This window comes from Solanum tuberosum, unplaced genomic scaffold (genome assembly GCF_000226075.1).
Source record: "Solanum tuberosum cultivar DM 1-3 516 R44 unplaced genomic scaffold, SolTub_3.0 scf00146, whole genome shotgun sequence".
In the NCBI taxonomy this organism is placed as follows: Eukaryota; Viridiplantae; Streptophyta; class Magnoliopsida; order Solanales; family Solanaceae; genus Solanum; species Solanum tuberosum.
In genome coordinates, this window is record NW_006239076.1 from 365,167 (window position 1) to 390,112 (window position 24,946).

At 33.5% G+C, this 24,946-nt stretch overlaps 1 protein-coding gene across 7 annotated transcripts in view; it reads left to right on the forward strand.

Annotated features, from left to right (window-relative positions):
• LOC107061614 (uncharacterized) overlaps window positions 1-4,656 on the forward strand; it is a 9,483-nt gene extending 4,827 nt beyond the window's left edge. For 3 of the 7 annotated variants that reach the window (XR_001474118.1, XR_001474117.1, XR_001474119.1), the window contains 2 exons: window positions 1,334-3,162; window positions 4,452-4,656. Coding sequence is in view for 4 of the 7 variants with exons in the window: in XM_015311194.1 (XP_015166680.1) it covers window positions 1,334-1,533; window positions 2,797-2,927 (331 nt within the window). In the remaining 3 variants the exon portion in view is untranslated. Of the gene's footprint in view, window positions 1-1,333; window positions 3,163-4,400 lie in introns of all 7 variants that reach the window. The other 4 variants (XM_015311194.1, XM_015311193.1, XM_015311195.1 and 1 more) reach the window with 4 other exon arrangements.
• Window positions 4,657-24,946: the final 20,290 nt, after the last annotated feature.

Consider the following 24,946-nt stretch of genomic DNA (forward strand, 5'->3'; position numbering starts at 1 on the left):
GAAGAGCAACAACAATGTTGAAGAAGTTGCCGGAAATTGAAAAGTTGCCGGAAGTCGATTGAGAGCGATGGCGGAGCAGATTTGAGGAAGAGAGTTTGAGTCAGAAGAGAGGAAGAACGATGAAGAAGAGAAGTGAAAAGAAGTTGAAGACAGTGAATCCCAAAAAAGTGAAGAGAATTTTGGATTGTTTTGTATTTAAAATTTGGACTGTTTTGTATTCTTAAAAAGATTAGAAGTTTTGAAAATGTTAATTCAGTCCCAATTAACTTAATCTAATAATTAAATGTCTTTGACTTATTTTTGGTCAAAATAATCACCAAAATTTAAATAAAGACTTGAGTGATACCTTTTGTTCAATTTTCTCAAGTTAGTTAGGCTAGATATTTTCCTCCTCTTTGTATAAATAGATGATCTATACGACTCTTTGACCAATTTTCACGATAATGAGATCCTAAGGCAGTTTCCTATTTCTATATAATATATATATTGAAGAATGGAGTTCATCAAGCTTTAATCCAAGCTAAAGTAAGCTGAATTTAACAATAGGCACAATATATTATTATTAATTATTTTCTTATTGATATTCTTTTTGCTTTGTTTTGGTAAAGAATGTAATTTTGAGTTTTGTTTTTTATCGTGGTGTCCGGATAGCTTTTTGACTAATTCCACAGAAAATTTTGAACATTAATATTTCATTTTCAACTTTTGGTGTTTGACTTGGTGGTCTACATTTTTTTTTTGAATAGACAAGTAACAAGACTGCAAGAATGATATCCAGTGGAAGCTAATTTTCTACATATTAAAAGAAGTTTTATTGTATTAATTTGATTTTTAGATATCTCCTTTTATAGGTAACACGATAAAAATATCTTCATCTTTAAGTCATATTGTGCATACATTCCACTAAACTATAACACAGAGAGATTGTTACTCAGAAGAGTAGAAGAATCGTACTGTATAGTCAACATATACAACCGGTTAAAATAGTCTAATGAGAAAATATATGTTCACATTTGTAGTTGCAAATGAGATTGACTTGGTATATTTTAGAACGCACACATTTAAATTCATGATCTTGTAACCAAAAAAATGAAACACAATTAGTTAGTTCAGTGATGAAAATTTCATGCTGAGTTTTTCAAACATGCTATTTGAATATGGTCACTAACCATAAATTTAATTAGTTATATTTTCTTTATGTATTCTATATTTTTCTTGGATGCTTAGAGATTAGCTATAGTTTTCCAGTTTTTTGGGATTAGAGTATATTTACTTGATTTGAATTCATTGATAAGTCATAATATTGTGAGCTTGATGTCTTGATTGTCTACAGAAGTGTATGTTTGGGGACGGTGAGTGCTAGCATCTTTAACAATGGAGAGAGGTATTTTGGCGAGCAGCTCAGAGGGAGTTTATACAACAATCTCTGGGTTAATCAGTTGTTAAGAAGTTTGAAACCGGAGAAGGAGGAGAGCAAGATCAAACCTGAGGTTGCTTTCTCTGTTATCGCTATAGAGAATGACAGAGACTCTGGTAAAATTTAATTATTTCTCTTCTATAAGACATGTTTGCTTCAACTAATGTCACGTTAGTGTGTAAATATGATGGAAATAAGTTGATATGTGTGATATGAACTATATATTGTGAATGGAAGTGGATGCAACATTTAAGCTTGATAGGTCCAGTACCTAAGATTTTTAGCATTGAAACACACTTGTGAAATTATGGCCCTGTCATAAGGGAACTGCTAATTTCTTAAATCATTTGCAGTCGGGTAAATATTTCTCACCCCGATAGTCATCGGGATCCACAAACTCTGTCAAAGTCAAAGAAAAGAGATAGGGTTCAACCTTGAATCGATCAGCTGGTTAGGCAATTTGACTATTGCAAGCTCTTGCTACCCGATGATTTTCTGCAAAGAGAATTTCCTACTAGAGGGCATAACATAGTATAGTTGTCCAAATCATCTCTTGCTCTTATCATTTGAGATGCAAGCTTTAATTTGCATGTTATGCAACTATTTAAGAATAAGCACCTGAGAAATCACCTGTTATGTCAAGCTAGAAGCTATTAATAGTGCAACATATTTATTTAAAATATATTTTCTATCCATTGCTAAGAAGTTTGAGGTTCTTGGAGCCATGAACACTAACGTCTGAGATGTTGAGAGTTTCTAAATAATGATCTGTCAATGTTTTAAATAGGTTTTTGTGTATATCTTTTCTCCTAGCATATTTTGCTATCACCTTTATCATGCTTCTTTAGTTTCTTTATGAGGCTCTATATACAAATATATAATGTGTAGTTTGTAATTTTTCAGCTTTGTCTAGATTGATTATTTTTTAGAACAACAAGACTCTCGGAATTTTTTTTTACAACTCAACACGGTATTTAAATCCACCATCTTTAATTTGTTTAGAAGTATGAATTATAGTGATTAAAATAGTATGTTAAATGGTCTCTTATGTATAGTTAATGCTAAGTCAAGTTGAGAGTGATATTAGATTTATAGTAGTTATTACTAATAGTTGGAAGAACTTCTCATTTTTCGTAATAAATTATAGTAAAATTTATCCCCTTTATGAGCCTATCAATGTGTCAGCTAACCTACTTGAGAGAGTTTTTTTTGTTTTTTTGTTTTTGATCAACTAAATATTTTGTGATGTTGAGAATGATATTGGTACTTCATGGTTTTTGTTGATAAGAGGCAATGGCTTTTTAGTGTATCTTTCTTAGTATTGTAATTGAATTTGGTAAAAGCCAAAAGTTGATTTTTACTTTGGTGGGTTTGAGCAGGACTGAGGACTTTTTTGCGGCATTGGATAAGAAGTAAAGAAAATCAAGATGTATTTATTTCATTGTTTCAGTCTTTTTTTGTGCAAATTGGTCGAAAAAACTCAATATTTGTTTGTTTCCTTGTCTTTTGAATTGATAAACTTGAGCCTTGAAATATAATGCAACTTAGACTTTCTTGTTTCCTTACAATTCTGACTGTTTTTATGTGTTCATTATTTTGGATTTTTTAGTTACTGGAAACAACACATTACTAGGTTCTTAGAGTAATAAGGATCATGATCAATCATTCGATACTAGGGAGGATGAACTAGAGAAAATGTGTGCTACTTATTTAAGGTTTTTGCTGCCTCAGTGACCGATTTACAGGTAAGTCAGTATGCTTCTTTCTGTTAGATTACCTTAATTAACTCTTGACTTTAACCAAATGAGATTAGTCGATTTTAGTAGATATTAACATCTATTTGGATTTGATTTTCATTTTATTCTGACACTTGATAATTCTGAAAGGCCACTATTTCAAATGCTTTGTATATGGTGTTGTTATGATTTATGAGATGGTGTCATTTTCATTATGTGTATTTTTGCCCTTTTTTGTGTGAATCCCAATGTCCATTTGGATATGAGAACTAAACATGTGAGCATGTTTTTGTTAGTACTGGACCATGTTCTACTGTTAGTCCTCTGAAATTTGGTAAAATAGCTGTTGAAAAAAATTCTATTCTAAACTTGATTATTTTTCATTCCAAGTCTTAAAAGAAGAGAGAATCAATGAAAACATGAATTGTCAATTCTGTGAGTTTTGGTAAGACTAAGAATTCAAATATTTAATATCTCTTTAATAAGTGTGTTCTCTCTTATAATTTAAGAAATTCTTATCTGCACTAGACTTCCTTTTATAGTTATAATATATTATCTTGCATGTAACAAAGTTATTATAATCAGAAACCTTGGGAGCATATGTCATGTGTTTGAGAAAGTGAATAGGGCAAGAATGTAACAAGTCAAATGAATATCAATTACTTTGTTATATTTTCTTCATGAGCTGAATAGCTCTTTAGTTCAAATTCATAATCCAGAGTCGATGAATCCAAAGCTTAAATGAAATATTTTGATGTCAATTTTTTTTAAAAATAAGTGGCAGTTTGTAAAAGACAAAGAACGAAGAAAAAAGTTAATGTTCTACAGTTATCTTCTCCTCTCTAGAGGTGATTTTTTGAAATATTTATTATCTTGTGTTTCTCTTATTGAGTATTGAGAAGGAAGACACTGTTATGGGGATATCACACCATTATGAAATGTGATAACTTGAAAATATTTAAAACTATAATGCTGTGAAATAGTGATGTTAGTTGTTAGTAATAAAGAGATAAAAGACATAGTTATGTCAACGTTAGAAAACAGCTAGCCGCCAAAATGCATTAGAAGTCCTCCATTAAAATAAAAAAGGTGTAGAGAGTGACAAAGAAAAACTGAATGTGTAATTTATTATTTTTTGTATAAATGGATATTTGAAGGTCTTATATGCATATATGTTTTTTTTTGTACTTAAATATAATTTTTGTTCATCATTTTACTGGTAATTCATAATATATATTTTTTTTCAGTTCTTTCAAGTCCAACTTTACTAGTTGATATGTATTCGCTTGATTTTCAAGGTACCTCCAGATCTTCTACGTTGTAGTTATTGGGATGCAGAGGATTGACTACTAAGCTTAGGAATCTAGCTCCAGCTTATTGTAAATATTGAATTAGACTATGTTTGTGTGGTATTTGAAGATACAAATAAACCTTGTATGTTTAGGGGTATTATGTTTATAACAATATTTGATGTTGGTTCAATTGAACAATTAATTTTGGATAGTAAGGTGACTTCATAAAGTGTGGGTAGCAAAATAGTTCCACTACAAAGGACTCAACTATTTAAAATTCTTTTTATATATACATTTTTCCTATTAGATGTTGATGCTTCTTCATTAATCATCTGCTTTTCTTTAGTGAAATTCTTTCACTACTTATAATTCGATAAAATGCATGTAAAATTATTGATGAGAAGTTGTAATGGAATTGCTTACTCTTTAGTTAAAACAACAATTTAATTTGATAGTGTTGGGCCCGTGCTCTAGCACGGGCCATACCCATCTAGTAATATGAATAATTGCAAAAAGAAAAAACAGCAAACGCATGTTTTAATTTCTCTTGCATTTTTTATATTTGTTCAACTAAATTTATTGTGTAAATATAATTTCTCTCTTAGTGGTGACATTCTAGCTTTAAAGTAGATAAATGACTCACTTATCCACATGTCAAAAAGTTAATGAAGTTTCACACACCTTTTGTTGGTTGTGCCTCTATCGTGATAATTTTTTTCGTAATTTACCTATTTATTACATAGGCGAAAAAATTGGAGTTAAAAGAGTTAATAAACATCACATTTAAGCTATTCTAATTTATTGAGTTTTATATCTAAGCTAGTGAATTCATCCGTGCTTCGCACGGTCTTGAAAAATACAAATAATTTATTTATTATATTTGAATTTTAGTTGAAATTTTTAAATACTTTTTGAGAATTTCTTCTTACATAAAAAGAACATAAAATAAAATAATTATATTATACCTTCCTATAAGTGTATAGATGTATAATTTGGTTCCATAGGAAAAAAATATGAAAAAAATTTACATGTAATATCTTCTTTAGATGAAAGAACATTCTTATAATTTATAACGATTTAAAATAAATAACATAAATACACTATTTTTTTAAGTGAAAAAAAACGATAGAAGAAGAAATAAATAAATATAGTTTTAAAGAATATGTGATATGTATTGGATTTGGTAATTATAATTAATATACTTTTACCGTAAATAAGTAACAGTTACAATTAAATAATGAGTAATGTTTTAATCGTGGAACTTCTACGTACCAATTAACTTTAATGTAGAATAATAATTTTTATAACATGAAAAAAAATATAATTAGTGTTCTTGTTCTTAAAAAGTCAAGTCAATTAATTATTGTTATTATAATTTCAAAACATTATGAGCATGTAAGCCAAAATGAACTCAAACAATGATGACCCAAAATGTCATCTTCTCATATTTATTCTATATTTAAGTTATTTATCCCGATACAATATATATTTGACTAAATATACATACATCATCTTCTTATTTTAAATATTAGAGATAAATCTAGCACTAATTTATAATACTAATTAGAACTGAAAGAATTTATAGATTTACAACAATAAGAAGTTCGTACGAGAATTAAACTTAAAAGTCATCATAAAGATACACAAGAAAGAATGAATGAAAGAAATAATGAGAAAAGACATAGAGTCACCACTGAAGTTGTCTCGAATTTTCAAAAAAACACCTTAACTTTGTGGATGTCCTATTTCTCCATTGAACAATTTAAGAGTGTTATAAATATCCCACTTTTCACCCAACCTCAATTGCAAGAAAAGAGGTGCAATCACACACCAATTGTTGTTTGACACGTATTAAATTCTTTTAATTTTTAATTTTTAGTTTCATTTTCATCTTTTCTATTTTTATTAACTTTATTTTCATTTTTTCCCTCTTTCTTCTTAAATCTTCATAACTCAAATCCTTTGTTCTTAGTTGTAAATTCTCTAAAAGTAGCAGCCATTGTCGCCTTCAACGTAGCCTCCATGATGCTTCAGTGTTACAACACTATTTTCGCCACTAAAACATCACTAAAAAAAAATCAATTCAACTCTCAAGTTACTAAAGCAAGGTAATGAGACCAAAAAAATAAATTGAGTTTCATAATACTCTCTAATCAATGGAGTTCACATTTTATTTTATTTTTTAAAAAAGAGGATAAAAGAAGAAAAAGAAACAAAGAAAAGCAAGAGACAAGAAAGAAAGTGATAAAAATGGATGAAGTAAATGATCTTCTAAGTTGAAGAAGATGAAGAAAAGATAATTGGATTTTGAATTTGGGTGAAGAAGATAATGGGGAAGATGATGTAAATTAATTAAATAATTAATAATAAAGAAATAAAACGACACATGGCGCTTTAAAATTGGTTAATGACAGTGAAAAGACTGGGTCACGCGCCTCATGTGCGTGGTAACAACCACGACGAGGAAATGGGTCAAAATGGCCCATTTACAAAGATATTAAACAGTTCTGTAGGGTGATAGGACACTTCCAAAGTTAAGGTGTCTTTATGCAAAAATACGGGACAACTTTAGTGGTGACTTTATGTCTTTTCTCAAGAAATAATACAATACATATATCATTGCGACTTTAATCATTAAAATAAAATAAGAAGGAAACAAATACAATACATATTGTCTAAGATATTGTCATATCCACTTCACAAGCCTATCAATATTCAAGAGCTTTCTTCTTCTTTTTCAAGTCAAACAAAAGCAGAAAGACATCACTCTTGTTGATATCCCCTTCACAAATTTATCACTATTCAAATGCTTTCTTCGTATAAAAGTTAAATTTAAGAGTCATCATAGAGATATATATAAAAAAAAGAGAAAAAAAAAGTAAAAAGGAATTGTACAATACACATATCATTAAAAATAGAAGGAAAAAAAAATCAATACATAATTATCTAAGTTGTTGTCAATATCCACTTCACAAGCCTATCAATATTCAAGAGTTTTCTTCTTCTTCTTTTCGTTTTCAAGCCAAATAAAAGCATGAATATAATTCTATAGTAAAAATGAAGGATAACTTTGGATAAAATCTCATGAAACAAAAAATATGAATTTATATAGAAATAATAGAGGAATATCATAAGGTATCTTAACTTTCATATTTAATATTTAAGGGTTATGAATATGAAAAGCTATAAATTATGAGAGTTATAACTATATGCATATTATGTCTAATAAAGAAGATATATTATGGTGGGAGAGGGTTATGAATATGAAAAGTTGAAAATTATGAGAGTTATGAATATATGCACATTATATCTAATAAATAAGATATATCATAGTGGGAGATGACAAATTGAGTAATTGAATATAAAGACTTTATGAGTTATTAAAATAAAAAAATAAAATAGATAATTAAATGAAGAAAAATGGTAAAAAAAGAAGAAGGAAAAAGATAAATATAAATGGAGGCCATAAAGAGGTGCCACATCACCTTGTCTATGTTCCTCATTTATATAAATATAATATAGATTATTTGGTGAGTTTCCTATTTGAATCTCGACTAATTTTGATATTGTATTTGCACTATTTTTTGTATAAAATTTTTGCTAAGTGGCATTCCACATAGAAAAATTATTCTACTGTGCCAAATCTAAATAAATTAGTATAGGATAAAATTATCATTGTATAAATTAATTTAGTTATTCCAATTGTTACATCCATTGTCTTCTTCTTCATCTTCTTAACCATGATCTCGTCTCTGTTATGACATCGATATCTCCGACTTGGAAAGGGAGTGTTTAGAGTTTTAAAGAAGTCAATGAAAAATATATTTAAAAAATTAATGTTTTAGCAAATAAAGATGTTATATCTGTTAGGTGGACGAAAATTTCATGGACAACTACGTCTAGAAGCATTCTAAACTAACTTGTGATCTAGTCGATGTTGCCCAATCTGTGTTTAAAAAACAGTACTACTGATTACAACAAACTTTGCAGAAACACGAAGTTACCAAGTTTCATTAACCAGTGAAGAACAGAAGAACAAAATTTAATTCACAAAACTAAAATCTGTAAAAACATACCAAAATCTTTAAAAAACAGAACAAGAAGAAGATCAAGCCCACTGAATGCACAGTGTTCCCTTAAGTAAATTATTCCCATCTAGTAATCGATGTTTGATTTGGAATATGTCCTCTCAGGATAGAATGATCTCAATCACCAGTGAATTGATACCCAAAACTCTGGTGTCAGTGAGCAACTCAACGGCAGTAAAGTACACGAAAAATATTTGTGCAGAAAAAGAAGAAGAAATCTGAAATTTTCGTAAGTAAAAAGTCTGAAGAATTAAGGGTAGTTATAGCCAAGAGGAACTGGTTCCGAAAGGTTGCAACCTTTCAGAATCCACACAACCATTCATGAAAGTTTGCAACCTTTCAAATGGTCATGGTTGTTCTTGAAAGTTGCAACCTTTCAGAACACTCATTTCCAACGGCGGGAAATTCAAAATAAAATGGGAAAGAATTTAATTAAAACGGGTCGTGCAAATTCGAGTCGGGTAGAAACGTTTTGGTTAATTAACTAATTAATTGAAACGTTTTGGTCATTTAATTTAATTTAATTTAATTAATTAAATAAATAATTAACTAAATAATTAAAACAAAACTTTGTCCAAAAAATAATCTCTCGATCGATCATTTTCCAAAGCCAAAGTCGAGCGACAATGACGACGGCACGAGGGGGGTCCCTCTTTCCAACCCTTTTAACAACTAATATAAGTGTTTCTCTATTTAAACACATCTATTTTCTATAGAGAATATGCTTTTGACATAAAATTCTCTTTGAAGTGGTTTACACTTCACACTCACACAAGTGATTTCTAACTGTGTCATCTCGTAGATACACTATTTGGTCAAATCTGCCAAACTTAGCAAATCATTAAAAACTTTAAGCTTTATTAACTCATTAACAAGCCTTAAGGTCTTAACCTTGTTACCTGAACATTGTCTTCATCATGAGAATGGATTGAGTTGATTGACAATGTCGAACCGTCAGTCACAACTTTGTTTTTCTCCTTGAATCTAACTCTTGGGATCTTCGGTCTGCTAGATAGAGTTACCGCCATGCTGACTTGTCCTAAGTCGTAAACCCATTCCCTTAGATGATCTTTCAATTGCTTGACTTTTCATAGTCAATTGTGATAATTTCACTAGAGAGTAGTTGTCTTACGGTGTTATGTTTTCATCGTATATGACAAGACTTTTCGTTGTACATGACGCTCTCTGCCCTACCTATTGCAGCTTGACTATCACAATGTATGCAAATAGGTCCCACAGGTTTGCGCCAGAATGGAATATCCTCTAGGAAATTTGGGAGCCATTCAGCTTCTTCACCGGCGTTATCTAAATCAATAAATTCAGATTGCATTGTGGAGCGAGCAATACATGTCTGTTTGGACAATTTCCAATAGACTGCTCCTCCACCAAGTGTAAACACATAACCACTTGTGAATTTTAGTTCATTTGACCGGTGATCCAATTTGCATCACTATATCCTTCACACGGCATGATATTTATTATAATGCAAAGCATAGTGTTGTGTATGTTTCAGATACCCTAACACACGTTTCATTGCCATCCAGTGAGTTTGATTAAGATTGCTAGTGAACCGACTCAGTTTGCTAATAGTACATGCTATATCTGATCGCGTATAATTCATAATATACATCAAACTTCCCAACACTCTGGCATATTCCAATTGAAAGTCATTTTCACCTTTCATTCTTTTGAAATGTAAAGCTTAAATCAATTGGAGTTTTGATAACATTGAAATTCAAGTACTTGAACTTATCCAATACTCTTTCAATATAATAAGATTGAGATAATGCTAGTCCCTGAGGAGTTTTGAGAATCCTGATCCCTAAGATCAAAGCAGCAACTCCTAAGTCCTTCATATCGAACTTGCTGGACAGCATGTGCTTAGTAGCATTTATGTTGTCAATATCTTTACTCATTATTAACATGCCATCAACATACAGACAAACAATGACTTCATGATTTGAAACGTTTTTAATGTAAATACACTTATCACATTCGTTAATCTTGAATCCATTTACCAACATTGTTTGGTCAAATTTAGCATGTCATTGTTTAGGTGCTTGCTTGAGCCCATAAAATGACTTCACAAGTCCTCAAGCCTACTGAATGTACAGTGTCCCCTTAAGGAAATTATTCACCTCTAGTATTCGAGGTTTGATTTGGATTATGTCCTCCCAAGTCTGCACACTTTCTCTTCTTTACCAGGAACCACAAACCCTTCAGGTTGTTCCATGTAAATTTCTTCCTCTAACTCTCCATCTAAGAAGGCTGTCTTTACATCCATCTGGTGGATTTTAAGATCATGCACTGCCGCTAGTGCTATGACCATCCTAATTGATCTTATCCTTGTTACTGGAGAGTATGTATCAAAGTAGTCCAGACCTTTCTTTTGTCTGTATCCTTTGACTACAAGTCTAGCCTTATATTTGTCAATAGTCCCATCGACTTTCATTTTCCTTTTAAAGATCCACTTTGATCCTAAAGGTTTATTTCTTGGAGGAAAATCAACCAATTTCCAAGTATGATTACTTAAAATTGATTTGATCTCACTATTGACTGCTTCTTTCCAATAGATTGACTCAGACGAAGACATAGTTGCTTTAAATGTTGGACGCTCATTTTCAAGAAAGAATGCCACAAAATCTGGTTCGAAAGAAGTGGATTTCCGTTGGCGGTTACTACTCCTAGGATCCTCATTAGGTAGTGTACTTTCTGTTGATTCTTCCTGTGGTCGTTTAGGTCTTTCACTTGTCGACTCACATTCAATTTTATATGGATAAATGTATTCAAAGAACTCAGTGTTATCTGACTTAATTATTGTATTCACATGAATTTCAGGATTATCAGATTTGTGAACCAAAAACCGGTCGGTCTTACTGTTCACAACATATCCAATAAAAACACAATCCGCTGTTTTGGGTCCAATTTTCACCCTCTTGGGTAAAGGAACCTCTACCTTGACTAGACACCTCCACACTTTGAAATATTTCAAGTTGGGTTTCCTTTCTTTCCATAACTAATATGGAATCGATTGCGACTTGCTACGGGTTACCTATTAAGTAGCTTGTTAGTTATAAGGATGGCTTCCCCCATAAGTTTCGTGGTGAACCAGAACTGATTATCAAGACATTCATCATTTCCTTTAATGTTTTGTTCACCCGTTCCGCCAAATTATTTGGCTGTGGTGTATAAGGTGCAGTAGTTTGATGAATAATACCATATTTCAAACATATCTCTGCAAAAGGAGATTCGTATTCTCCACCCCTATCACTCCGAATCATTTTTATCTTTAGATTCAATTGATTCTCCACTTCATTTTTGTATTGCTTAAATGCATCAATTGCTTCATCATTACTATTAAGCAAATATACATAACAAAATCGAGTGCAATCGTCAATAAAGTTATAAATACTTTTCCCACCACGAGATGGTGTCGACTTCATATCGCATATATATGTGTAGATTAAGTCTAAAGATTTTGAATTTCTATCAACAGACTTGTAAGGATGTTTAACAAACTTACTTTCCACACAAATTTCGCATTTCGATTTATTGCATTTGAAATCAGGCAATACTTCTAAAGTAAGCAATTTTCGCATGGCTTTGTAATTTACATATCCCAAACGGGCATGCCATAAATCTTTTGACTCCAATAAGTAAACAGAAGTAGAATTTTTATTAATATTGTCAACAACCATTACATTCAGTTTGAATAGACCCTCATTGAGGTAGCCCTTTCTTAAGAACATCTCATTCTTACTTATTACACCTTTGTGACTAACTACGACACACTTCAACCCGTTCTGAACGAGCAGTGCAGTAGAAACTAAATTCTTCCTAATAGTAGGAACATGCAGAACGTTGTTCAAAGTCAACACCTTGCCGGATGTCATTTTCAATATTACTTTCCCAGTTCCTGCAATCCTTGCTGTTGTTGTGTTCCCATGAACAAATCTTCATCGAACTCAGCATGAGTGTACGTTGCAAATGCTTCTTTGACAGAGCAAATATGTCGAGTGGCACCTGAGTCAAGAAACCACTCCTTGGGATTTCCAACTAAGTTGCACTCCTAGATCATTGCACAGAGGTCATCTTCATCTTCCATCTCTTCCACGATGTTTGCTTGATTTTTGCCTTTGTCTTTGTCTTTATCCTTTCTTGGAGCACGACAGTCAGAAGACTTATGACCAACCTTACCACAGTTGTAATAGTTTCCCTTGAATTTCTTCTTGTCCTGTTCTGACTTCTGTTCGTTGGACCTCTTTCTCTTCTTGCCTTTGGTAGGAGCTTCTTCAACAATATTAACTCCAATTATTGTCGAACTCTTACAAGATTTCTTTTAAGTGGTTTTGTTATCTTCCTCAATCTTGAGCCGAATCGCAAGATCTTCAAGCTTCATTTCCTTACGTTTGTGCTTTAGATAATTCTTGAAGTCATTCCACGAAGGATGTAACTTCTCGATCATTGCAACCACTTGAAAAGCTTCATTTACTACCATATCCTCAACAATCATATAATGGAAACTAAGTTGAAGTTCCTGCACTTGTGATCCAACAGTTTTACTATCTGACATTTTATAGTCTAAAAACTTTGCGACCACAAACTTTTTCAAGCATGCATCTTCTGTCTTATATTTATTCTCAAGTACATCCCACAATTCTTTCGAAGCTGTCATTGCACTATATACATTATATAAGTCATCCTCTAAAGCACTCAGAATGTAGCCCTTACATAGGAAGTCTGCCTGTTTCCATGCTTCAATAATCATGAATTTTTCTCTGTCTGGCATTTCAACAGCCGACACCAGAGTTTCTTCACTGGTAAATTTCTGCAGACCAAGAGTGGTAAGACAAAAAAAATACCCGTTGCTTCCATCCTTTGAAATTCACACCAGAGAATTTTCCCGATTTCTCTGCTGGTGGTACAACAGTTCGGGTTGGTGTAGCAACAACCATAGTAACATTATTGTTTGCCATTTCTGATAAACAAAAATCGATACAGACTTAGTAAGCAATAACTTAAATTGCAAACTTAATAGGAGTATAAAACCACGAAGGTTTTTGTCTCCACCAGAAATACAGATTAAAAATAAATAATTAATTTCCTTAAGATTGTTGCCCAATCAGTATTTAAAAAGCAGTACTACTGATTACAACAAACTTTGCAGAAACACGAAGTTACCAAAGTTTCATTAACCAGTGAAGAACAGAAGAACATAATTTAATTCACAAAACTAAAATCTGTGAAAAACAGAACATGAAGAAGATCAAGTCCACTGAATGCACAGTGTCCCCTTAAGGAAATTATTCCCCTCTAGTATCCGAGGTTTGATTTGGAATATGTCCTCCCAAGATAGAATGATCTCAATCACCAGTGTATTGATACCCAAAACTCTGGTGTCAGCGAGCCACTCAACGACAGTAAATAAAATGGGTCGCGCGGATTCGAGTCGGGTTGGAACGTTTTGGTTAATTAACTAATTAATTGAAACGTTTTGGCCATTTAATTTAATTTAATTAATTAAATAAATAATTAAAATAAAACTTTGTCCAAAAAATAATCTCTCGATCATTTTCCGAAGCCGGAGCGAGCGACGACGACGGCGCGAAGGGGATCCCTATTTCTAACACTTTTAACAACTAATAGAAGTGTTTCTCTATTTAAACACGTCTATTTTCTTTCCACCACCAATAAGGGAGAAATGATTTTTCTTAAAGCATAAGAGAATCTTTTCCAATTCCTGTTTTCATCTTCGCTCCATTTCTCATTAACTCTTGATATACCTAACAGTCGATGTCTATGTGTTTTGTTAACCATTGAGTAATAATTTAGATAGAAAATTCACTCTCAAAAATTTAAATAATATTCAATAAAAAGGGTAATTTAAATATATTTTTGATCGTTAACTTTAAAATTTACTAAATGTTTAAAAATTACACTATCAATAGGTAATATATAACTTAAAATGCATATTAAGAAACGTTATACCATCTTTTATTCTATTAAAAAACGATAGTACTAATTTGCAACCTTTGGGTGATTGGCGGCTAAGCTTAAACTTCAATAAATTAAAGTCCTTAAGCTTCTTATTTTATTTTTTTTATATATAGAAATATATTATAGAAAAGGGAAAACCCGTGTTCGGGCTCAATCACTATATATTATTTAAAATTCATAATTTTTATTTACTATACTTCTAATTTCTTAAATATAATGTATTACTTTTTTTCTACTACAGTATTAACTATCTAAGATTAACATTAGAAATAAAAGATATATAATTTATAATAAAAAAGACCGAGAAATTATAAAATACTGAAACATATTACTTAGTTAATAACAATAAAATATGATAAAATTTTGGACAATTAAATAAAAAAATTTAATTTACAGCATCATGGATAATACATATACATACATACATACATATATATATATATATATATATATAATTCTATAAGACAGAAAATGAAATCACTAAAATATGAATAACTAATACATAAATAATTGAATTTTAATAACTAAATATACATAAATTATTTTATAAGAACTGCATCACTAATTCTAATCAACTATGAAATATCCATTCTTAATCAACACAAAAAAAAGATAAATGATGAGATATACATTTAAATTAATGAGAGTGTATAAAGGAAGGAGAAATTTGAACTGAAGCGATCAAAAAACTACGAATGAGTAAATGGGTTGACACACCAAAAGCTATCACAGAGTTCTCAAAATAATTTACTAAAAAGGACTTAAAATATACTAATGAATTTATAGCAAATTATGATAACAAGTAAGGTAATGAAAAGATAAAGTAGGGATAATAAGGTCAGGCTTCGGATAAAGCAAAAGACGTTAAAAACAATAATAAAAATAGGATGTTGCCTAAGTTCAATTTAGAGATCTTTCACATAAAATGACAACCATTAACCAATAAGCCAAGTAGCTTACTATGAAGGAAGCATACATCGACGTGTCGATGCTCAACTTCAATTGTATTAATATTAATTTTGAAAGAAATAATTGTTGAAGCAATTGTTAAAGAGAAAATACTAACTTCATTCAATAGATAATATATTGGAAAAGAAGAAAGTCTTTTTAATCTAATTAAATGTTACGATTATAATATTATCTTTTATTTGTACTATTTTCTTTATTTTTAATTCAACAAATAAATTTAAACCATCATTATCACATTGATTATTATATGTTTGACAAACATTCAAGGTTAAATTAGGTAATACGTAATGTTTTTTCAAATTCTTATCATCTAGTGATCTCAATTTGTTTCATTAAATAGGAAACAAAAATATTTGTATGCATATCAAGTTATTCAAATATTTACTGAGGACACGACTTATATAGAAAGATGTGGAGATTCAAGATAAGTAGCCAAATGTTGTCACCTTTTAATTTGGTGGAGGAGAGACTGGGGGCTAGCAATGCCATCTTCCCGCAGTCTTATTATAGTAATCGCGTAATTTCTTATTTTTCAATATGTCTACTATCTATTGCTTCATTTAATTTACACTTTGATACTTTGCTTTTATATTTTCTTACAATTCTGCTCCGAATTAATAACTTCTTGTTTGAGACCAAGATCTATTATATAAAACAACATTTCTAATTTGTATATATATAAAAATAAAATCTAGGTATAATTTATCGGACCCAAATTCCATTATAAAAAATTACTGTGGTGTGTGGGGTAATTTTTTCTAACCTGCCTAACACAGCCGCTGGGTGTGCGTTAGTCAGAGAAGGCAGCTTCATTATAAGGTCACTCATTTATAATATGCTCGATGACAATAAGTTATTCAACGTGAAATACTATTATTCTTTTTATATATTATCGTCATCAGGTTGATGTCATTATAAATTTATATGGTGTGGTACAATTATTAAGATTTTTTCACTTTTTTTTTTTTTCATTTTATGGACCTTATAAGATATATTCTAAAAATCCTTTTGAATGTACCAAAAACCTTAAAAGAATTAACCTAAACAACTATATATTTTTTGAAACTCCAAGATAATCCGCAGTCACTATAACCTTTGTCACAGTTTCTGCCCTTTGGGTGAGCACTGGATAAGTCCTCCATTGTTTAATAGCATACAAACCATACTTGAGATGTAAACCGCACTAGACAAACCTTATGCGACATGCTCGACTCAGAAGACATTGAGGGGGGTTCTATCCCGGATCATTTGTGTGGATGACCACCCTCTAAACCAATTAACTCATCCAGAAAGACTAAAGAACTATTTATCCAACTAATTTATTGTTGATCTTTTTTTTTTAAAAAAAATAATAATAAAGGACACTAGTACAAATAAAAGAATAGTTTTATTTATTGGACATATTTTCTTAGTTTTTGTTCTCATATTTGTATATAGCATGAATGTCACGACCCAGACCATCGTGATTGGCACCCACACTAACCCTCCGGTGGGAGAACCATTACTACAACCCAGATCTAACAACTTAACCAAATACTACGCATATTAAAGATATTGAAGCATGTTTAAATGACAATAAAAATGGAGTCTCCATAAACTCCAAAGGTTTAAACAATTAAATAACCAAACTAATGCGGTAATTCAACCCCTAGAACCTGAAAGTCATTGTACCAAAACTCTACAAACGACAAGTCTAAGAACAAGGGGTACAACCCCGAAACTAAACAACACCTTAAACAAAAGTATGAGTCCGGAAAGAGTGGACTTAAACAAGAAAGATCCATGACAGCCTAAAAGAACTGACTCACCCTTCAATCCGGTCATGCTCAATAGTCACCTAACTGAGGTATATCAATAGTCACCTGAAGATGCCCTGTACTCAACAAAGAAAGAGCAAGTGCATTATCAGTACACAACCACAGTGTACTGGTAGGATCACGCGGCTATCCCAATAAGTGAAACACATGCAAGTAACCACAACATTATAAAACAAGCATATACCAAACATATACAATATTAATCATCTTTTCAGGATCAATGTAGCATCCCACATTCTCATTAATACACATTGGTTATTAATTTAGAGCAACATACACTCTTTCAATATCAATCATCATTAGATATGAATGTAATCATCACAAGTAGATACACAACACAATTCAATGGTCCTCTCACGGAACCCAATTCAATGGTCCTCTCATAGAACCCACACCCAAACTGTTAGCATACCGGAACGTGGTACCCGATCCAATGTTTATGCCGAAACGTGGCAACCGATCCCATATTTATACCGGAACGTGGCAACCGATCCCATATTTATGCCAAAACGTGGCAACCGATCCCATATTTATGCCAGAACATGGCAACCGATCCCCGTTAGTGTGTCGGATCGTGACATCCGCCCATTCAACAAACCACAATCACAATCATAAACATACAACAAGAGGTGATTTATGGCATACCATTATTCAATTATCCTCATTTACTATTAGAGTGATCAATAATGCAACATCTGCATACATACATGCATTATAATGAAGCAATTACAAACATATATCACACCAACATGAAATCATAACCATCACCTACCTCGAATCCAAGCTTGAATCCCCTAAGGCACTAGAATCTTCCCTTTCCGGATTCTTTCCACTTGTTCTAGGTCTACAAACAACAATTTATATGCAAGGATAAACAATCAAAGGTGTAATTATCTGGATTATAACAATCCCAATAACCCTATACCAAACCCTTGGCCTCCATACTCAGTTTAGGGATTTTTCCACCATAAATCACATATCAAAACCCTCCTCAATCGATAATTACCCAAGAAACTAAGTTCTATGGATTGAAACATTGATTCGGGGAGCAAAAACCTTACCTTTAGCCTCAAGAATGGTGGAAAAACGTCAAGAAAACACCTGGGGTCGTTCTTTAGCTCTCAAAGTCGAAAAGTGCAGAATAAAATGATTTTGGGGTTTTATTTCCGACTTAAGTCGCGTCTGTCCCGCTATGGCGGCCCCGCCTAGTGGAAATAATCCCGCCACATCGGCTTGCACTAAATCAGTGAGCAAATTAAGAATTCCAAACCTCCATTTTCACAACACACCTTCATCCCATGACACTAAAAAAACACCCATTCATGCTAAGATCAGTTTTAGGAGTTCTACTCACCCGAATTCAATTCCGTAAAGTTGTACGAGATCCTTAACGTTTTAACTATCCACTAATCTAATTAAATTCATTAATAGATCTCTCATTTGTTACCAGATTTTCCCTAGACATCATTGACTCTGATTTTGTCCAAATCTGGACTAGGCTAGGAAATCTCAAGTTACTACGAAAAAGTTTTCTGGCCCCAATCCTTTTCCCATTAGCTTTCCCATAACAACGAAATCAGGTCCTTTCAATAGATACCAATTTACCCATCACTCGTCCCCGAGTGATCAACTAGGAAAGACTGGCTAAAATAAAGGTAGAGTAGTATCTGAAATGTCGAATTACTCGGGATACTTGTCTCGCTTGTCCTTAGCTTCTGGACATCGTGATCAAGAATTTCAACCGGTTCTTCCTCATACCGAAGGTCTTGTTTAACAATACTGAGTTTCGCTTTATGATATAATCTTCGTCCCCAAACCAACCAATTGAATACCTACACATCCTTTCATACAATGCCTCAATGAAGTCATCAAAATACTCGAGTGAAAATTTTTGTTGTATGTAAACTTAACTAACAACAAAATGATGCCCAATAACCACCAAAGTTGATCGTACACATGTCTGCAACATGTTATCAAGGACTTTGACACAAACATCAGGACGAATCCTTTCTCACATAACGAAGATAAAATCCTAAATCAAAACTCGCCACAATTATAGGTGAACTTGAACCAACCAACACACAATCATAATACCCAACAAATCATAGTTTTTATCAACATCTCCATCTCACAATCCAATTTCCCATGAGCTTAAGTTATAAACATTTGATCTTTAAACACCGGATACTCATCAAGGGATATGTCCAAGCATACAAGCCCTCTAACCACACTATTGAATGCTGGATTTAGCAATAGTAGATTACCTCTTAAGAACAATAGAATTAGACCCAATGATCCCTACATTCAACCACACATAATCAATACATGACCTCGACGACTAGATGAATGTTAAGATTGTCAGATAACCATAATTACACATGGTAGCTCTTCTATGAACTCTCATAAGCAAGTGGTACATGTCGAACCACTAAAATACTTTAACAACTCCAAGATAACACCAATTATGTCATTCGAAATAACCAAATCTTCCCAATCTTCCCACTCAACCAAGAGAACATCGCAGGATTTGGTACCCCTGATCATCCACTAGGGATCCACTTACAAAAGTGAAAACACACGAGAGCATAGCTAGTGAATCATACTCACAATACTAACAACCGTCATAACACTCCGATCATTTACCCTATTATGACCCAACACTTTTTAAATGAAACTATTTCTTAGGTACTTAACAGTCAACAGTAATAAACTTTACGACTTAATCCAGGGGTAAGTCCTTTCCAATGCTCAATATCGTTTCTCACATTACCAATTCATACCTTTACAAAACATATCACCACAAATGTAGATTTACAATGAAAAATCTGAATTGTAAACTCAACCATATAACACAAACCCTTTATTTATCAACATTAGCTTGTACCTTGAAGATTTTTATGAATTCATAGATCTTCGCTTATCATTAATCGCATCTCCATTAATCTTACATTCTCCTTCGCTAAAATTCCATCGTACTCATTACTAAACTCAAAAGTAAAACCAAAACACTTATCATCACACTCGAGCTAATGTTTGTACACTCTTTTCTCAAGTCTTTTCCAATAGTTTTTAACCAAATCTGACGGACTTGTGACACTACTACCATAGCCACAACAAAACAAATGAAATCACGCGTCTCTGAACCTAATTATGTACCCCTATGAAGATATCTCTTTAGCCTTTGTAATCAAATAAAATATTTTTGCTTTCGCCTCTCTCTAAAGGTTGTACTACATCCCACTATTTTTCTTGATTATGACTCAAGCCCTTTAATTTCTATTCGAATGGTGTCCCACCATCTCTTAAAACATTCCATACAACCACGTTACTCACCAAATATTAGAAAACCACAACCTTAGATACTCGCAAGTCGTAATTACTATACAAAAAAATTGCTTAACCAATAATTTTATTATATAGTTGCATCCTGTCACAATTCATCACGAACTCTTATTACCATTACGCTCAGTCAGCCTTGACTATCACTACGAAGACAACATTCCATCAACACGACACCTCAAACTTAGGTAAACTCATCAAATTCAAACGACCAACCCAATCTTGGTACGCACTTTCTTACTAAAATCTTTAATTTCCTTCACCCAAGTATACTCAATGGAACTTTCTTCATCCATAAGCTTGTCATTCTGGTATTAATCCATTCCCTTATGGATTAAGATAAAATCATCAGTCCTCATACTATCCTCCTTCTTCTTATCAAACAAGACAAGAGTACCCCACTTGGAAACACTAGGACGGATGAACCCTTTATCAAGAAGCTCTTGGACTTGAGCCTTAAGCTCTCTTAATTCCGCTAGAGGCATACGATATAGAGGGATGGAAATGGGGTAAGTGTCAGTTTCCAAGTCAATGCAGAAATATATATCTCTATATTGAGGCATACCAGACAAATCCGTAGGAAACACTTCCTTAAAACTCAGACACCACAGGAATAGGCTTAATAGAGAGAGACTCAACCTCAACATTCTGAACATGAGCCAAATAAGACAAACAACCCTACCCTACCAGTTTCCTAGCCCAAATGGAGGATATGATCTTAGCTAGCTTAGGCTTGTACACCCCTTCCCACTCTAATCTTTCCCTATCGGGGATCTCTAAAGTTACTGACTTAGCATTACAATTATGCCCGGTATAATAAAGGGACAACCAAGTCATGCCTAAGGTTATATCAAGTCAGTCATATCCAACATAACCAAATCAACCCAAGTCTAAAAATCCATAAACACAACAGGACAACACGATATACATGGTGATTATGACTGACTCTTCGACTAGGGTAGAAACATGGATGAGGGCATCAAGTATATCACAAACCACATCAATTCCCAAGACAATTGAACTGACACTTACGAATAAGTAGAACCCATATCACACAAAACAATAGCCATTCGGGCACAGACAAGAGTAGCACTATGACCACTGCGTCACACCTCAAACTCGGTTTTGCCCGGAAAAACATATAACTAAGCCTTGTCATCTTGATGGGCAACCTCATCGCCTGGCTGCACTACTCCTCTACCTGCATTACCATTTCCCCAGCCTCCACGACCTCACTGATTTCCTCTTCATACGCATAAGTTCTCCACAATTTAGCACACTTTATAAATTATATTCGATTGCTGAACATTGAATTAGATTAGGGGGTTAGTTCGGGTACAATCCAAGTTCTAAAATTGTGACTAGGGGAAAACAGGGGAGACATGGCTGAGATTCAGTCTTGCCCTGTCCCGCTCTGGCAGAAGAAATCCCGCACTAGCGGTCTCGCCGTGGCGGGGAAAATCTCGTCCCAGCGACCCTGACGAAAACAGAACCTCTACCAACAATTTCTGGGGTTCCTCTCTTTTTTATATTTCCCATAGATTTTTCGGCTATAACTAGGCATTTAAGAAAATCCCTTAGCTAGGACAATCATTGTCTACCCACCGGTCAACCCAACGAAGTACGCACTTTAGAATCCTTTTACATCGTTTCAACACTACCACACACATATCCCAGGATACACCCAGACTCTCACACAGTTATCAATTGGTCGCAACGCACGTCCAGATCTCTCGCTTACGAACCACATCGTAATTTATCTAGACCCTTGCACCTAATCTCGTGATGACTTTCTTTTCACAACAAGTTTCACGACACTCAAGCAGTCACAACTTGCAGACAAATCCAAATTCTTTAATTAGTTCGTTCCATAGACTACCGTTACTGATAATCTATGCCTTATACGGCCCCTAAGGCCAGGTACCAATTGAAACCTTCTCAGTTCCAATTAACTTGCTTGTGTTCCTTCAGCCGGGACTACGACGTCTAGTGTACTTCGTTGAGATACCAATTGGACTCAACTCATACCACAAGCGACAATAGTAGCTAGCGAGCCCTACAAAACTGCTAATTTCAATCACAGAACTTGGTCGAAGCCAATTCTTAACCACCTCAAACTTTAACTGATGGTAACTAGACCTTAGATCAATATTAGATAAAACCGATGCACCTTGCAATTGGTCAAAAAGGTCATCTATCCGAGGCAATGGATACTTGTTCTGAATGGTGACCTTATTCAACTGTCGGTAGTCTATACACATCCTTTCTTGCTAGTGATGGTGTTACCACTTTAGTTGCTCTAGTTCAGACCATAAACTGAAGGAGGAAAGATACTAATTTGTATCACCAAGATACCAATTGAATTCTAGCCATAGCACGAATGAGTAGAAATAAGTGAGTTTTTCCTAAAGTCCTATAGCCTCTCGAAGAAAAGTACGGACGTCATCGTACCATTCCGCAAGACTCTACTAGACTCGTTTTGGTACAATGAGATCAACGAACCTAGAGCTCTGATACCAACTTTGTCACGACCCAGACCGTCGTGATTGGCACCCATACTAATCCTCTGATGGGAGAACAATTACTACAACCCAGATCTAACAACTTAACCAAATACTACGCATATCAAAGATACTGAAGCATGCTTAAATGACAATAAAAATGTAGTCAATAAACTCCAAAGGTTTAAACAATTAAATAGCCAAACTAATATGGAAATTCAACCCCTAGAACCTGAAAGTCATTGTATCGAAACTCTACTAACGACAAGTCTAAGTACAAGGGGTACAACCCCGAAACTAAACAACACCTTAAACAAAAGCATGGGTCCGAAAAGAGTGGACTTAAACAAGAGAGATTCATGGTTGCCTGAAAGAACTAACTGATATACCGGGAGTTTACGGTATTTCTAATACATTCACTTACAAGTTGTGTGTGTCTAGGGCCTTTTTGTATTGGTTTATATGTATTTTTATTATGTTTTGCAGGAAAGGTGTTCAGGCGCGGAAGCTTAGAGACAGCTGAAGGAATTGCAGAAAAAGGGCATCCACGGAGGTGATCTACAGACCGTTGGTCAATTCACGGTCCGTAGGTTATGACCGTAGATCAGTAGGCATGGTATTGAGGACAAATCAGGGAAATCTGACCAAGTGTGGAACCACGGTTCCCATTGACGGTCCGTAGACTGATCTACGGACCGTACTGTTGATCCGTAGAGTGATACTGCGAGGGTTCCAGTACCTGATTTTTTTGAAGATTCTAAGTATGGAGCTACGGAGAGGATTGACGGACAGTAGGTTGATCTACGGTCCGTACTGCTGGTCCGTCGTTTGCTTCAGAGAAGCTGATTTTTGGATGCTTAAATATTTTCTAAGTCCCGAGTGACGGAAGGGACTTACGGATCATACATCCATCGACGGTCCGTAAGTCGGTCTCGTGAATTGAAGACGCGTACCTGAACAAAACTTTCCTTAATTTGTTTCCTTTTTTATTTAGGACTTGTTTTCTATAAATAGGACATGCAAACCTCGTTTTGGGGGGTTAGACATTATTATTCTAGTTTTACTTTGTAACTTTGGAGATTAGTTTGCAACCCTAGCAATTATTGATTTCCCAAGTTCGTTTTGAAGATTTTGGCTTTGCAATTCAAGTTAAATTTCTGGGTTTGTTATTCTCTTTACGTAGGTTCATGATTTCTTTATCTACAATTATGAATTGTGTGCTTGCCAATATGAGTAACTAAATCCACAACTAGGGTTGTGGGAACCATGATCGATTAACAAAGTATGAATAGTAAATAAGTAATTCTTGAATAGTGTTTTGCATGCATTGATAATTCTTTCGTTTAGAAGTCTTTTTAACGGTGGCCAACGTTAGAACTCGCCTTGTTACTACTTGCCGGACCAAGGAGGTAATTAACAAGAAAAGAATTATCAACATAGATTTAGTGTGATACTATCTAATAGGCTAGTGTCGATTGGTGCGAAGTAATAACTAAGCCAAACATCGATTATGATGTCTAATATGAGGTAAAGGTAAGGGTTAGTAAATTATACACACGTAGCCGGACCAAGGTGCGGGATGAAATTCTCTAGATGCCGGACCAAGGATTTAGAGATACCTAACTTATCACTTTGCATGTAATACACTAGAAAAGGATTACTATTATTAGGATTACCGCGTTATGAGCTTATGGGGAACTCATTCCTAGTTACTTTTAATAATCTGAATATAAATAAATACTTAGTTCAAAGCTATCTTTTTATTGTTTTTATTTCAATTTAAATCCCCC